General features: G+C 37.1%; 1 protein-coding gene across 4 annotated transcripts in view; it reads right to left on the bottom strand.

Annotated features, from left to right (window-relative positions):
- The window catches only part of LOC106081645 (G protein-activated inward rectifier potassium channel 3), a 294,704-nt gene that overhangs the window by 42,997 nt on the left and 234,265 nt on the right, over positions 1–17,442 (bottom strand). Inside the window, exon 1 of one of the 4 annotated variants that reach the window (XM_013243760.2) lies at positions 1,358–1,496. The exons of the other annotated variants lie outside the window; for them this stretch is intronic. Within the exon in view, the coding sequence (XP_013099214.1) occupies positions 1,358–1,452 (95 nt within the window). The 5' untranslated portion in view covers positions 1,453–1,496. Of the gene's footprint in view, positions 1–1,357; positions 1,497–17,442 lie in introns of those variants that run through there. 4 annotated transcript variants of the gene reach the window in all.

Raw genomic sequence — 17,442 nt, 5'->3', positions numbered from 1 at the left:
GCACAGTTGTTTCAGTCAAATCGGACTAGAATTGCGCTATCTAGAGGCTTAAGAAGTCTAGACCCAAGATCGGTTTATATAGCAGCTATATCAAAACATGGACCGATTTGGCCCATTTACAATCCCAAGCAACCTACACTAATTAGTGTTCTACTCTTAAATATCTCTTATTTGAGCCCCTAATTTCAATGGTCAGCAAATACTTCCTATATGGGTGGTGTTATAGGGTCAACTTGGTGCCACATTTGGATATTACTCCTTAATACCTTTCATTTGATTCCCATATTGCCATGGTTGGTAAATATGTCCGATTTAGGGGTATTTTGGGGGTTGGGGTGGTCCCTCAAACACATGGTCCGATATAACTGCTATGGGACATAAGGTATTCAATTTTCACCGGATTTTGATGAAAGGTGGTTGACATATATACCCCAGGAGATGGGTATCCAAAGTTCCGCCCGGCCGAACTTAATGCCTTTTTACTTGTTAGAGGTAACTTTATAGTTTTTAAAGCGCACAACAAGCCGATTACTAGCCAAGATGTATGTCCATAGTGGCATGGGGCTGATTTACATCTGCACCCTCTTTTCAACCTAACCTAAGCTAACCTATGGGGTCTTAGACGCATATTTCGAGGTGTTACAAACGTAATGACGAACTAATATACCCCCATATTTCGGTGGAGGGTATGAAAAGTGTAGTTTTAATGAAGAATAATGGAAATTTTATCGCAATTCTGTCACCGAGTTAGCACTTCCGTTTCACTCCAACTATATCCTGAAATGGGCTAGCAACAATTAAATTAGCGTAATTTGTGTAGATCTAAAATGCTTTATCTAACTGGATTTTAAATTTGCCTTTGCAAATTAATTCTTAGCTAATTTTCAAATGTCAAAAACTTTGATATGTCTGACGTCACAACGTCTTAACTCACACACAATTGGTGGTTGCATTCGTGTGGCATGCGATATCCAGCATATCAAATTTCTTTTCCATCCTAAAATGCGTAAAGTGGCTTTAATTTTGTTTATTTGCTTTTTTCCCCAAATATTTTTTACTTAATAATTTAATTGAATTGAAGCGGATGAAACAAAAAAAAAATCTCAAACATATTCTTAAGTGTGTTTCTCATCTGCTGGTCTTCCACAGCGTTTGGATTTCAAAGAGGCGATTTTCTTAAATCCCACGAAGCGGTTGCTGGCAAATCTAGAAACCAACTTTTTGAGAATACAAATCTTTTCAACTTTTCTGAAGGCATTGTTTTAATTATTTAATTAGAGAGGCACAACAAACCGCAGTTATAATGACCAAGGCAAGGCTAGGCAAAATTAGTTTAAATTGACATAAAATTATCTACCTTAGCAATTCATCACGCCAACGGGGCTCACTGGAATGAGTGGCGCGAAACACCAACATGGAGATGACGCTGAGGCTGCGTTTGATTTCGGGCATTTTGAAAAGACAAAAATAGGCTTCTTTCGAATTCTTCAGATTGAATTTGTATTTCATAAATATTTTGAGGTTAAGTTATGAAAAAAAATTTAACTTTCACAAAATTTTGCACTTGCAATAAAAATCTGTCTGATATAAATTTCTTTCAGACATAATCACAAATCTATTATGCTTTCGTATGCTAGGAATTACAAGCATTTTTTGTAACGCGTCTTTGCAATTTTATATTTCACTTATTTTTCTGAAACAAATTTTTCAAAAAAAAAAAATTTGGGTTTTCGGCACACCGATGTTGTTAATGGCAATGTTGGACGTCAACTAGCCGCCCTTGTGGCATTTTGACTTTGACAATTACATTTTAGTTTCTTTCTCATTTGTCTTATACATATGCATGTCTGTTCTTGTAAAATCACCTTTTCTTTTGTGACAATTCGAAAAATATATATATAGAAAGACACCTCAATGAAAGTAAATGAGATTGAGATGAGCCAATTTGAAAATCGATTAAAAAAGCAAATGTGAACCATGCAATGGTCAACTAAAATCAGCTTTCTCTAGAAACCATGAAAAACTGTGGGCTGTGGGTCAAGACAGACATTGTGGGTATAACATTAACGGCCTGCTCCCAAAAGTTTTAAATTTAAATACGATTCTGACGTACTATTCGTCTATTTGATGAATGAAAAGGCCAATATACTCTTTCATCAATGACCTACTTGGCATGGCAAACTGGGAATTTTGATTTAGTGATCGGACGAATAAGTCGCACTAGCTAGATATTGGGAGCAAAGAAGATTTACTGTTATTAAAACATTTATATACCCACCACCATACGATGGGAGGTATACTTAACTAGTCCTTCGGTTCGCAACACCTCGAAATAAGGTATATATATTATTGATCGTATTTACATTCTACGTCGAACGAATAAAAATAGATATAGCTCCCATATATATCCTTCATCTGATATGGTTTTTCAAGGCTGTAGTAGCCACAACTTAGGTCCTATCGTAAGAAAATCTTACAAGGTTCTATTCAATATTTCAATAGGCATACAAAATTGGGGTCTGACTAGATTTCAACATAGGTTTCATGTATAAAAAGTAGTGAAAGGAGATTTTTTAAAAGCTAAAGGAAAGTTAAAAAAGAAAACATAAAAAAATCAGAAAAATGCATGAAATCATTATTTAAATCGATAATTTAATGTTTGAAGATTATTTCATACAATCGATATCTCACTATGTGCACATTCCGTCAATTGAAGGGGCCTTGTCTGTACAGACATGAGCTTTAATATAGCCCCATAAAAAATTGTCTAGAGGCGTTATATCGCACGATCTAGGCGGCCAATTGACCGGTCCCGAACGTGAAATAAAATGTTCACCGAAATCGCCTCCCAATAAGTCCATTGTTACCCGTCTTGTTGAAACCACATACCATGCATGTAAAACTCTTGCATTTTGGACAAAAAAAAGTTGAATATCATCTCACGGTAGCGCTCACCATTTACATTTACTTTATGATACGCACCATCTTTGAAGAAGTACGGTCCAATGATACCACCAACCCATAAAACGCACCAAACTGTCACTTTTTCTGGATTCATTGGTAGCTTTTGCAATGCTTCTAGCTGATCACTCAAAATTTATTACAAACCCATTATTATTTACAAACCCATTGAGCCAAAAATTAGGTTCGTCACAATTTTGATCCGATCTTTACAATGTTAAGTTAGAGGTTTTTATTTGAAGTTCTCATACGTGTGCAAAATTTCGTCAAAATTGGGCCAGATTTACATGTAGATCTCAAACCAAAGAGGTGTCGCACTGCGGCACGCCATTCGGACTTGGCTATAAACAAAGTCACTTATCATTGAGGTTAAACTTGAATCGGAAAGCTTTCATTGATGTGTGAGAAGTGCGTCCCTTCTCGGTTCCCGGGTAAATTTGTATTCCATTCCCAAATACATTTCTTTTAAGGTTTAGAGAAACACTTGGCCCTTAATGTAAATATACGATTAGTGCTCTACTTTCAAATACATTTTATATGAGCCTCATAATGACATGATCTATAAATTTATTCTGTTTGAGAGTGGGATGGACCCCAGGGATTTTGTCCCAAAATGAGTATCAATTTCCCGAAAATCAATCGATTTAGACATCAAATTGCTTTTATATAATAGGGAGGTGTTTACGGGTGGGGCAGTTCCCCAAAAACACATAGCTCTTAAGTTGGATATCGAATTAGTTTTTTTTCTTTTAAGCACCTTTCGTTTGAGTTCCATATTGCCGTGATTGGTCAATATATATGCATTTAGCAGGTTTTGGACGGCCCCCAAGGCACCCGACCCCAACAATAGAAACCATGTTTAGTGAGAGTGCAAAAAAAAAAATTCGAACGAATCGTATTACCAATCTCCGAGATCTGATGGTTTTAAAAATTGGGGTAATGGGAAATGCTTTTTAGGGGAGGGATGGCACTCTGATATTTCGACTCAAATATGGATATCAAATTCGTGCTGCACTCCCAAATCCATTCAATGTGAGCCGCATATTGCCATGGTCGGTAAACTTTGCCCTGAAAATAGCCACCGGCACTTTGCCCTGAAAATAGATATCGAATTCGTTCTTTTCTCCCAAATACCGTTAATTTGAGCTCTATATTGCTATAATCGGAAATAAAGTTCAGTTTAGGGGGTGCTTTAGGGCGTACCCCTAAACACTTGGCTTCGAAATTGGATATCGAATTCGTTTTCTACTCTCAAATACCTTTTATTTGAGTCCCATATTTTCATAATGGGTCAATCAAAATATTTGACTTATTTTTGGAAGCAAAAGCGCCACCTAGTCGTATTTTAATGTCGTATTCGTAATTTACTCCCAAATACCTTTCACTTGGGCTAATATGCCCATTTGGGGGTACTTGGTATGGGGCCTTCTCCCATTACTTGAACCTAATTTTGATGCCATATTTGTAATCTACTGTCGAATACTTTTCACTTGAGGCCCATATTGACATGAACGTCGAATATATCTGTTTAGAGGAGTTTTTATGTCGATGATGCCCGCTGGGTACTTGGACCCAAATTTTAATAAGATATTCGTTTTCTAATCTCTAATACCTTCCATTTGCAACCCATATTGGGCCTCTCGATCCACTTTTGGTTTTGAATGGCGTTGTTGGGGTAACGGGGGAGGGTCCACCACTATCCGATATCTAAAAATTATATAGCCTAAATCCTTCCAAACAAACTTACACAATCTGTGAAAATTTTAACAAAATCGGTTCAGCCGTTATAGTCATGATGGGTCATATGCCCACTTAAGGCGTTTCTTGGGGAGTAGAGCGACCTCTGTATTTCGATCTGATTTTGTATGACAGATTCGTAATCTACTCCCTAATACCTTTCATTTGGGTTTCATTGGGTTGGGGCGGCCCGATGGGTACTTAGACCTGAATTTTAATACCTTGCACGTATTATATTTTCCAATTCTTTTCATTTGATACCCATATTGTCCCGATCGGTCCACTTTTGATTTTGGGTGGTGTTTTTAGGACAGAGGGAAATGTCCGCCCCTTCCGAAATCAACAAATTATGAAGCCTATTTCTCCTTCCTGACCATATTTGCAATCTATTCCTGAATACCGTTCATTTGAGTCCCATATTGCCATGATCGTCCAAAAACCCTATTTTAGGGATAATTGGGTTGAGGCGGCCCCCAGTTACTTGGACCCAATTTTTAATATAAAATTCGTACTCTACTCCTAAATACCTTTCATTTGAGTCCCATATTATCCCGATCGGTCCACTTTTATTTTTGGGTAGTACTTTTGGGGTAAGGGGGAGGGTCCGTCCCCCTTCCGATATCAACAAATTATATGATCTATATTTCCTTCCAGACCAACCTACACAATCTGTGCAAATTTCAAGGTAATCGGTTCAGCCGTTTTTGAGTCTATACGGAACAAACAAACAAACCGACAAACAAATAAACAATAAGCAAATTAAAGGTATTTGAAAGTGAAAACGAATCTGATATCCAATTGCGGAACTAAGTGTTTCGTGGGTCACCCCACAACTATAAAACCCCTCAAATCGGACATATTTGGATCACCCCGCCGCAAAAAACCGCTCAAATCGGACATATTTACCGACCGTGGCAATATGGATCTTAAATGAAAGGTCTTTAGGAGAAGAGCACGAAACTGACTTTCACTTTTGGGACCACTTCACTGGGGATGCACCTGACCTCAAGAAGAACTTTTACTGACCATTGCAATGTGGGGTTTAAAAGAGAGGTAGTTAGGTGTAGAAAAATCCTCAGGAAAATTTGAACACATTTTCAACTAAAACTAAAGTGAAATTTCCATATTTAGACCACTCCTATCCACCATAGCATTATCGGGCTCAGCGAAGCGGGCCGGGCTCAGCTAGTTTTATATATAAGAGGGAGATAAGATAAGAAATTATCGAATAGTGTATGATCAATAGGGTATTATAAAGAAATATGATTCCATTTTTATCTTTCCTTATTTGTTTTAAGGCAAAGTTTTGCATATCTAAGACAGCACAAAACGTTATATAACCTTTCCCCGTTTTGATATGCTCTAGGCAGGATTTGCAACTTGGAGCGTTTGCCGCTTTTGTTAAATTAGAGCATAACATCCCTAGCGATATTTATTCATTTACTGTTATAAAAAAAAACGACGTCATGTCATTTCCCATTATTACAATCGGGCATTCTTTCACACGCTGCTGTCCCTCAATATGTGGCGGCAAACCTGCTTTTATGTCGTGTTTGTTTTTATTAATTAATTTATTAAATTTGCTCCTTATAATCTATTTGGCTTTGTCATTTGATCTACAGGGTGGCTGATGAAAGCCGCTACCAAAAAAAAATGTAATAACTTTTTTTCTATTTAATAATAATAATTTAATAATTAATTTAATTAATTAATTAATTAATTTAATTAATAATAATTTAATAATTAATTTAATAATTTAATTTAACATGAATAAAAGAAAAATGTATTCCATACACCGAAAAAAAAATGTAGCAATATTCATCATTGTAGCAATATTCATCAGCCACCCTGTATGAGTTGTTATGGTAAACGCCATGGGAATCGCCATTACAATTAATGTTTAAGTGGCCATCGTCGCCAGCCAGCATTCCTTCGTTGCCCATTTTGTTCATAATACTCGAACATTTATTCATATTTTTCTTTCTTCTGCACATTTTATCAAAGGTTGCATTGTCCCCCCTAGGTGTTCCGTAGTCTTTGACGTCATCATCAGCAATATAGACTATGATGGTAATGGTTATAGGATGTCTGATTAGATTATAGATTAGATGGCTTGTTTCTACATACAGCTATACATAAGTGTGGCATATACTCTAAGTGTGATATGTATTTTGGTTATTCTGGGAAATACCTCCCTGTGCTATCTTTGCCTGCTCTGCTGTTGTAATACTTTGATTGGCAACAAGAATAGCGAATTTTAAGGAATATCTATTTTTAGCTAATTTCACACTATAATGAAAATTCAATTCATTAAGATAATCACTGGTTTGTAGTTATGGCGTCTTTCCTGTCTAGATAGTTTAAGTCATGAGCTGGGCATTTCCTCATTGAGTCATAATTGTTTGCTTGGTTAGCCCAAAACGATATTTATGTGGATATTACAAATCAAATTGCCCGGAGACTAAACAGATAAGAGCGTGCTAAGTTCGGCCGGGACGAATCTTATATACCTTCCACCATGGATCGCATTTGTCGAGTTCCATGCGCGGTATCTCTTTTTAGGCAAAAAAAAAAAAAGAATATTGAAGAAGAACTGTTTTGCTATTGGAGCATTATCAAGTCATAGTCCGATTCGGACCATAAATGAATGCGGAACATTGTAGATGTCATGGTGTAATATTTCAGTTCATTCGGATAAGAATTGCTCCTTGTAGGGGCTTAAGAAGCAAAATCGGTAGATAGGTCTATAAGGGGGCTGTATCGAGATACTCATCGATTCAGACCATATTACACACGTATGTTGAAGGTCATGAGAGAAGTGGTTGTACAAAATTTCTTCCAAATCGGATGAGAATTGCGCCCTCTTGAAGCTGAAGAAGTCAAGATCCCAGATCGGTTTATATGGCAGCTATATCAGGTTATGTACCGATTTGCGCCATACTAAGCACAGTTATTGGAAGTCATAACAAGAAACACCTCATGTAAAAGTTAAGCCAAATCACATTAGAATTGGGCCCTCTATTGGCTCAAGAAGTCAAGATCCAAGATCGATTTATATGACAGCTATACCAGATTATGAACCGATTTGGATCATACTTAACACAGTTATTGGAAGTGATACCAAAACACCACGTGCAAAATTTCAGTCAAATCGGACGAGAATTGCGCCCTCTAGAGGCTCAAGAAGTCAAGACCCAAGATCTGTTTATATGGCAGCTATATCAAAACATGAACCGATTTGAACCATACTTAGCGCACTTGTTGGAAGTGATACCTAAACACTATGTGCACTATGGCCCATTTTCAATCCCAACCGACCTACAAAAATAAAAAGTATTTGTGCAAAATTTCAAGCTGTTAGCTTTACTCCTTCGAAAATTAGCGTGCTTTCGACAGACGGACGGACATGGCCAGATCGACTTAAAATGGCATGACGATCAAGAATATATATACCTTATAGGATCTCAGACGCATATTTCGAGGTGTTACAAAACAGAATGACGAAATTAGTATACCCTCATCCAATGGTGGAGGGTATAAAAATTGGACTATCGGTTTGACTATATTGGAAAATTTTTCAAACATAACATTTTTGTTGGACCGGAAGCAGTAAGTAATTTTTTGACTTTAAACCAATAAGTTTTGAACCGATGTTTGAAGGAGTAAGTTGCGCATTTTACATAGAGTTTTCCAATCATCTGTTATTTTACCATGTATAGATTTATTTCGCTTGAAAAGCTTAAAGTCATATTCGTTGTCCCAACTCCCAACCTCTTTGACAAAAATGCAAATTTTGCCCATGAACATTCCACTAAGGAACAGGGGCAAACTTCTCACATATCAGTGAGTGCAATCCGATTCAAGTTTAAGCTCAATGAGAAGGGGGCTCTTTTTTATAGCCGAGTCCGGACGGCGTGCCGCAGTGCGACACCTCTTTGGAGAGAAGTTTTACATGGCATAGTACCTCACAAATGTTGCCAGCATGAGGAGGGGAAAACCTCCGCTGAAAAGTTTTTTCTGATAGTCTCGTCAGGATTCGAACCCAGGCGTTCAGCATCATAAGCGTACATGCTAACCTCTACGCTATGCTGGCCTCCTCTGCCTCTTTGACATCAAGGCTTGTATGACAAATATTTGGTATACGGTTTACAGTTTACTAGAAAAAAGGAGTGGACTCCATCGTTAAACGAACTATTAAATCATTTCAATTAAGACAAAGTCATTCAAAAATTTTTAGATAATTATGCTTCAAATTAAGTAAATTTCTCTTGCCATTTTTCCCTGTTGTGACATGCAATAGAGCAAAATCACAGCGTGCAATTTTTGTAATGACAAGAAAATAAATCTACTACAAGTGCTTGCTTAATGGGCCAACAGCATTTTGAAATAATTCACCAAAGGAAAACAACAATAATGATATCATTTAGAGAATACTGATGCAATTTTGCCCAAACCAAAGAATAAGGCGGGTGATGATAACAAAGAACATAAAATGCAGATGTTAAACAAGCTATGATATTTTTTAATGTGTTCGTATATGCTTGTAATGATAGTTAATTTATAGACCATTGTACTGCAATCGTTGGGCGGTACAATGATCATAAAATATTTTCTGCCAGTTTGACAGTGTTCGTTATTGCGACAACCCCATACACAAATTTGATGAACGTTATATTATGCAATGTAGCATACTTTTTACTTGAGCCCCATTTTGCTGTGGGCGGTAAATAAATCTTATTTAGGGTGTTTTTTGAAGGTTGAACGGCGAATATCAAATGCACCCTCTACTCCTAAATACCTTTTATACATACCCCATATTGGCAGGGTCGTCACATGTGTCGAGTTTGGAGGTTATTTTTGGGGGGTGGATGGTCACATGATCCAGAGAATCGTATTCAAATCATGCTCTACTCTCATCTTTTATTTGAGCCCCATATTGCCGTGATCAGTAAAAACAAGTAAGAGAGTGCTTAGTTCGGCCGGGCCGAATCTTATATACCCTCCACCAGCTATATCAAAACATGGACCGATTGGGCCCGTTTGCAATCGCAACCGACCAACACTAATAAAAAGTATTTGTGCAAAATTTTAAGCTGCTAGCTTTCCTCCTTCGAAAGTTAGCGTGCTTTCGACAGACAGACGGACGGGCATGGCTAGATCGACTTAAAATGACATGACGATCAATAATATATATGCTTTACGGGGTCTCAGACGCATACTTCGAGGTGTTACAAACAGAATGACGAAATTAATATACCCCCATCCTATGATGGAGGGTATGAAAATTTTTAGCGGGTGTTTTCCCCTCCTAATGCTGGCAACATTTGTGAGGTACTATGCCATGTAAAACTTCTCGCACTGGGGCACGCCGTTCGGACTCGGCTATAAAAAGGAGGCCCCTTATCATTGAGCTTAAACTTGAATCGGACTGCACTCATTGATATGTGAGAAGTTAGCCCCTATTCCTAAGTGGAATGTTCATGGGTAAAATTTTTTATACCCACCACCGTAGGATGGGGTATATTCATTATGTCATTCCGTTTGCAACACATCGAAATGTCCATTTTCGACCCTATAAAGTATTTATATTCTTGATCAGCTTAAATATAAAAGGCGATCTAGCCATGTCCGTCCATCAGTCTGTCTGTTGAAATCACGCTACAGTCTTTAAAAATAGAGATATTGAGCTGAAACTTTGCACAGATTCTGTTTTTGTCCATAAGCAGGCTAAGTTCGAAAATTGGCTATATCGAACCATATCTTGATATAGCCCCCATATAGACCGATCCGTCGATTTAGGGCCTTAGGCATATAAAAACCGCATTTATCATCCGATTTTGCTGAAATTTTGGACAGTGAGTTTTGTTAGGCCCTTTGACATCTTTCTTCACTTTGGTTAAGATCGGTCCAGATTTGGATATAGCTGCCATATAGACCGACCGGCCGATTTAGGGTCTTAGGCCCGTAAAAGGCACATTTATTGTCTGATTTTGAGACAATGAGTTGCGTTAGGCGCCTTGACATCTTTCTGCAATTTGGCTTAGAACGGTTCAGATTTGGATATAGCTGCCACATAGGCCGATCTCTCTACTTAAGGTCTTGGGCCCATAAAAGGCGCATTTATTGACCGATGTCGCCGAAATTTGGGACAGCGAATTGTGTAAGGCCCTTCCACATCCTTCTTCAATTTGGCACATCTCGGTCTAGATTTGAATATACCTGCCATATACACCGATTCGCCGATTTAAGGTGTTGGGCAAGATCGACCCAAAAAGGCGCATTTCTTGTCCGATTTTGCCAAATTTGGGACAGTGAGTTAAGTCAAGCCCCTCGGCATACTTCTTCAATTTGTCTCATATCGGTCCAGATTTGAATATGGCTGTCATATAGACCGATCCGCCGATTTAAGGTTTTGGGCCCGTAAAAGGCGCATTTATCCGATGTCGCCGAAATTTGGAATAGTGAGTAAAATTAAGCCTCTCGACTTACTTTTGCAATATGGCACAAATCGGTCCAGATTTGGATATGGCTGCCATACAGACCGATAAAAGGTGCATTTATTGTCCGATGTGGCCGAAATTTGTGATAATGAGTAAAGTCAAGCCCCTCGACTTACTACTGCAATATGGCACAAATCGGTCCATATTTGGATGTAGCTGCCATGTAGACCGATCTCTCGATTTAAGGTTTTGGGACCATAAAAAGGCGCATTTATTGTTCGATTTCCCCAAAATTGGGACAGTGAGTTGTGTTAGGCACTTCAAAATTTTTCTGCAACTTGTCCTAAATCGGTCCAGATTTGGATAAAGCTGCCATATAGACCGATATCATGATTTAAAGTATTGGCCCCATAAAGGGTGCATTTATAATCCGATATCACTGAAATTTCACGCAGTGACTTATGTTAGTCCTTTCGATATCCGTGTCGTATATGCTTCAAATCGGTATATTTTTTAGATATAGCTACTTAAAAGACCAATATTTTGTTATACACAATTGAACAATGACTTGTACTAACTAGTATTTGGTCCACATCGGAACATATTTCGATATAGCTGCTATGGGGCATAAGGTATAAATTTTTCAACGGATTTTGACGAAAGGTGTTTTACATATATACCCGGTGTGGCGGGTATTCAAAGTTCGACTTGGCCGAACTTAACGCCCTTTTGCTTGTTTTTTTTTTTTATTTTGCTATTTTACTACCATTAAAGATAAGATTTCGTAAATATCAATTTAAAAATCTTTCACCAAGGGAAATTTTTCCTAAATACACATAGTTTAACAAATTTATGGCATTTTCTTCGGTATAGCAAGAATATTCTTCCCGAACAAAGTATTTCTTTGTTCAATTTCTTCAAATTTTTTTAAACCCCCTTAAAGCGAAGTTTCTTACAACAAAAATAAAAAAAAGTCTTTTTATAATACTAATAGCATATGGTTGTAGTTGTATGAGCACGAACGAATACTTTTCCATATCCAAGTCATATTCGTGATTTTCTTCATATTAAATACATCATGTTTCTACTTCAAACTATTGATGCCATGCATAGCTGTATTAACTAATATTCGAGTTCATAAAAAGTAGATTTTTTTCTTCCACGTGTTGGTTATTTATTTATTTTGTTTGTATCTCCCTAGAGATAAAATACACATGACTAACTCCTAACATTAGGGGTAAACAACGCATGCAGGTAATTCCACTGCACACTTCTCGAGTAATAATGTGTGCCACAAAAGCGCAGTTGCAGTTGTTAAATAGAGACTACTGAATGGAAATAATACAACAATTCTCACAACAAACCATGAACTTGACATTTCCTTGGTGACTTTTGCTGTTTTTTCCTTCCTCAATAGAAATTTCCATCCATTGCCATTGTGGAAGATAGCAAACAGTTCAGTGTGGTGACAAGAAAAAACAAAAACTTATGAAAAACTAGATAAATATTTGATCATTTTTAATGATGTCCCCGCCCTTTGTGAGAAATAAGAAAAACATTCGCTTACAGACTATGGACTATGGATGTGTTAAGACTTTCATTCATTGATTTACTTTTTAAGGTTAATGGCCCGTTTTCTCGGGGCAGCTTATCATCAACGACTACGCATATTTTGTTTGGTCGTCATGGGCATTGTTTGGGCATAAGGAAATAAACAAGGCAAACGTTGAAAGCAAGAGTGACACAATTATCAAAGGTGTGAATATAGAGTTGAATCCAATGTTTATTTACAATATGTACATTTTGTTTACAGTAGATATGAAATGTTTCAAACGTGCATTTGTATATTCCGTCAGGGCAACCAGAAATGGATCCATCCAATCAATGCCACAACTGTTTTAGATACAAGGATTTCATTTTTGCATGAATAAACCCGCTTGACGCAGTTTATAAATCGATTCGAACAAACAAACATCTCTTCAAGGCGTTGGAAAATAAATTAAAATATAGAGAAAAAAAAAACAAGTAAAAAGGCGGCCGGGCCGAACATTAGATACCCACCACCTCGGTTATATAAGTAAACCACCTTTCATCAAATCCGGTGTAAATTGCATACCTTATTTCCCATAGCAGCCATTTCGAAATATATTCCGATTTGGACCAAATACTAATCGGTTCAAGTCATTATTCAATTGTGTGTAACAAAGTATTGGTCTTTTTAGTAGCTATATTTAAAAACAAACCAATCTGAACCATATACGACACGGATGTCTAAAGGCTAACACAACGCACTGTCCCAAATCTCGGCGAAATCGGACAATAAATGCGCCTTGTATGGGCCCAAATCCTTAAATCGAGAGATCGGTCTATATGGCAGCTATATTCAAATCTGCACCGATCTGATCCAAATTGAAGAAGGACGTCGAAGAGCCTAACACAACTCACTGTCATAAATTTCAGCAAAATCGGATAATATATGTGGCTTTTATGGCCCCAAAACCTAAAACCGAGAGATAGGTCTATATGGCAGCTATATTCAAATCTGGACCGATCTGGGCCAAATTGACAAAGGATGTCGAAGGGCTTAACACAACTCACTGTCCCAAATTTCAGCAAAATCGGATAATAAATGTGGCTTTTATGGGCCTAAGACCCTAAATCGCACGATCGGTCTATATGGCAGCTATATCCAAATCTTGACCGATCTGAGCCAAATTGACGAAGGATGTCGAAGGACCTTATTCAACTCACTGTCCCATATGGCAGCAATATCGGATAAAAAATGTGGCTTTTATGGGCCTAAGACCCTAAATCGGAGGATCTGTCTATATGGCAGATATATTTAAATCTGAACCGATCTAGGCCAAATAAAAGAAGGATGTCAAAGGGTCTTACACAACTCACGGTCCCAAATCAGCAAAATCGGATAATAAATGTGACTTTTATGGGCCTAAGACCCTTAATCGGCCGATCGGTGTACATCAAGATATAGTCCGATATAGCCCATCTTCGAACTTAACCTGCTTATGGACTAAAAAAAGGAATCTGTGCAAAGTTTCAGCTCAATATCTCTATTTTTAAAGACTGTAGCGTGATTTCAACAGACAGACGAACAGACGGACGGACACGTCTAGATCGTCTTAGTTTTTTACGCTGATCAAGAATATATATATACTGGATGGATATTTCGATGTGTTGCAAACGGAATGACAAAATGAATATACCCCCATCCTTCGGTGGTGGGTACAAAAATCATGAAGTAGATCACACGGTATCTTGTTATACCCACCACCGAAGAATGGAGATATATTCATTTTGTCATTTCGTTTGCAACACATCGAAATATCCATTTCCGACCCTATAAAGTATATATATATATTCTTGATCAGCGTAAAAATCTAAGACGTTCTAGACATGTCCGTCTGTCTGTTGAAATCACGGTATAGTCTTTAAAAATAAAGATATTGAGCTAAAACTTTGCACAAATTTTTTTTTGTTCACAAGCAGGTTAAGTTCGAAGATGGGCTATATCGGACTATAACTTGATATAGCCCCCATATAGACCGATCCGCCGATTAGGGTCTTAGGCCAATAAAATCCACATTTACTATCCGATTTTGCTGAAATTTGGGACAGGGAGTTGTGTTAGGTCCTGTAATATTCTCCGTCAATTTGGCTCAGATTGGTCCAGATTTGGATATAGCTGCCATATAGACCGATCCTCCGATTTAGGGTCTTAGGCCCATAAAAGCCACATTAATTTTACGATTTTGCTGAAATTTGGAACAGTGAGTTATATTAAGCCCTTCGACATCCTTCGTTAATTTGGCCCGGATCGGTCCAGATTTGGTTATAGCTGCTATATTGGCCGATCCGCCGATTCAGGGTCTTAGGCCCATAAAAGCCACATTTATATTCCGATTTTTATGAAATTTGGGATAGTGAGTTAAGTTAAGCCCCTTGACATACTTCTGCAATATGGCATAGATCGGTAAAGATTTGGATATAACTGCCATATAGAGAGATCTCTCGGTTTTAGGTTTTGGAGCCATAAAAAACTCATTTATTGTCCGATTTGGCCAAAATTTGGGACAGTGAGTTGTGTTGGGCACTTTGACAACCTTCTTTAAGTTGGCTCAGATCGGTCCAGATTTGGATATAGCTGTCATATAGACCGATCTCTCAATTTAATGTTTTGGGTCCATAAAAGGCGACCGATGTTGCCGAAATTTGGGACAGAGAGTTAAGTTAAGCCCCTCCACATATTTCGGCAATTTGATCTAGATCGAACAAGATTTGCATATAGCTGCCATATAGACCGATATCTCGATTTAAAGCATTGGCCCCAAAAAATGAGCCAATTAACTGAAATTTGACACAGTGACTTATGTTAGTCTTTTTGACATCCATGTTGTATATGGTTCAAATCGGTTTATTTTTAGACATAGCTGCCAAAAAGTCCAATTTTTTGTTATACACAATTTCCCAAAAAGTAATTGCGGATTATTTAAAAGAAAGTAAATGCATATTTAATAAAACTTAGAATAAACTTTAATCAAATATACTTTTTTTAACACTTTTTTTCTAAAGCAAGCTAAAAGTAACAGCTGATAACTGACAGAAAAAGAATGCAATTACAGAGTCACAAGCTGTGAACAAATTTGTCAACGCCGACTATATGAAAAATCCGCAATTACTTTTGGGCAACCCAATAACTGCTATGGGACACAAAGTATGCAATTTTCACCGGATTTTGATGGAAAGTGGTTTACTTATATATGCGAGGTGGTGGGTATCCAAAGTTCCGCCCAGCCGAACTTAACCTTACGTCCAGACTTTTAAAATTTAGCATCTGTCAAGCTTTTAATTTTTTATAATGATGGGCATGCATGATTTATTCGCACAAACAATATTTCACATTTCTTTGCGAAACTCAAAATACCATCTGACAAGATCTCATCGAATATCCCTAATCACTTGTCAGTCAAATGTACACCTTTTTGGGGTTGTTCACATGGATATAGGATAACCACTGACCGTGAACTTAGAAAACATCGAAACTTGGGTGCATTGAACCGACAAGCGTTCAGAAGAATAAAGTAATCCTCCAAGGACTCTTATAGCAGACATAATTCTTGCATAAATCGCTCTGGTGATGTCACTTCTAATGAAGTCATTAAGCTTTTCAACCGAATAAAATATGAGAAAGAATTGTTATGCCTATAAATTCTCACAAAAATTCAGCTGCTAGTTCTTGGTGTGACGTTTGTCAAGCATTTGTTGTCGCAAAAAATGCTGCGATGGGCATTGTTACCAAGTTCAAGATGAAATCATTTTTACACAATTTCTTTGCAAACTATAAACATGACATTAGTGTTGTGCTTTTGTTGTTATTACAAAAGACTGTAAAGCAGAACGACGAAAAAAATAAACATAAATATTGTCATCTTGCCAATAGATCTGTTCTCCGTCTTCTACGCCACAGTCTGTCTTCTCACACACGAAAGGAGATTTTTTTTTTTAATTTTCGTCGGCGGCATTTGATTTATTCTGTTGCTATTGTTATTTTTAAATTTCAATGTTAAGCAAATGTGTTTTTGGGAGATCATATGAATTTTCGCGGCTTTATTGAAAAAAGAGAGCAAAAACATACAAAGAGGTGTCATTTACCTTATAGCATTTGCAAGCATAATTTATGGTTTAACAAACACACCTATAGTTGTTAAAAAAAAACATTTTTTACCCAAAATCCTCATGCCCTTTATAATGATAGATATTTAATTGTAGAATCTGGCATATGCTGGGATTGAAAAATAAATAAAAAATAAATATTTCCACACATTGTCTAAACTAAGGACATCCAAATTTTAACACTATTTAAGTACTTTATATACTACATTCGAGTATGCACTTGAACTAGCCATTAAGGATTTTTTGGCGATATGTTTTACTGATTGTTGTTTTTGAAAATCACTTCCATTTATTACCTTGGTGTTTTACTCACACTCAGATTAATATTCACCCACGTGGGCGATATGGAACAACATGAGATACCAGCGTGAAAAACTATTTCATGCGCATAATTTAAAAATAAACCATCAAAATGATTTTCGTACTTTTTTACAATATAAATTTAAAATACTATCAGTTTCAGCAACGTAGTAGCACAAACAATAGCCGGTAGAATATAAAAATCACACAAAAACGCCTCCTTACATGTTTACACAGTGGGTCGTTGAAACATTGTTCAGAAAGTGTCAAACATGTAAACATGGTTTACACTGTTCATCTTTGTTATTATAAC

This window comes from Stomoxys calcitrans, chromosome 2 (genome assembly GCF_963082655.1).
Source record: "Stomoxys calcitrans chromosome 2, idStoCalc2.1, whole genome shotgun sequence".
Taxonomy (NCBI): Eukaryota; Metazoa; Arthropoda; class Insecta; order Diptera; family Muscidae; genus Stomoxys; species Stomoxys calcitrans.
The sequence above is the reverse complement of the archived record's forward strand: the minus strand, read 5'-3'. Positions and strand labels throughout refer to the sequence as shown.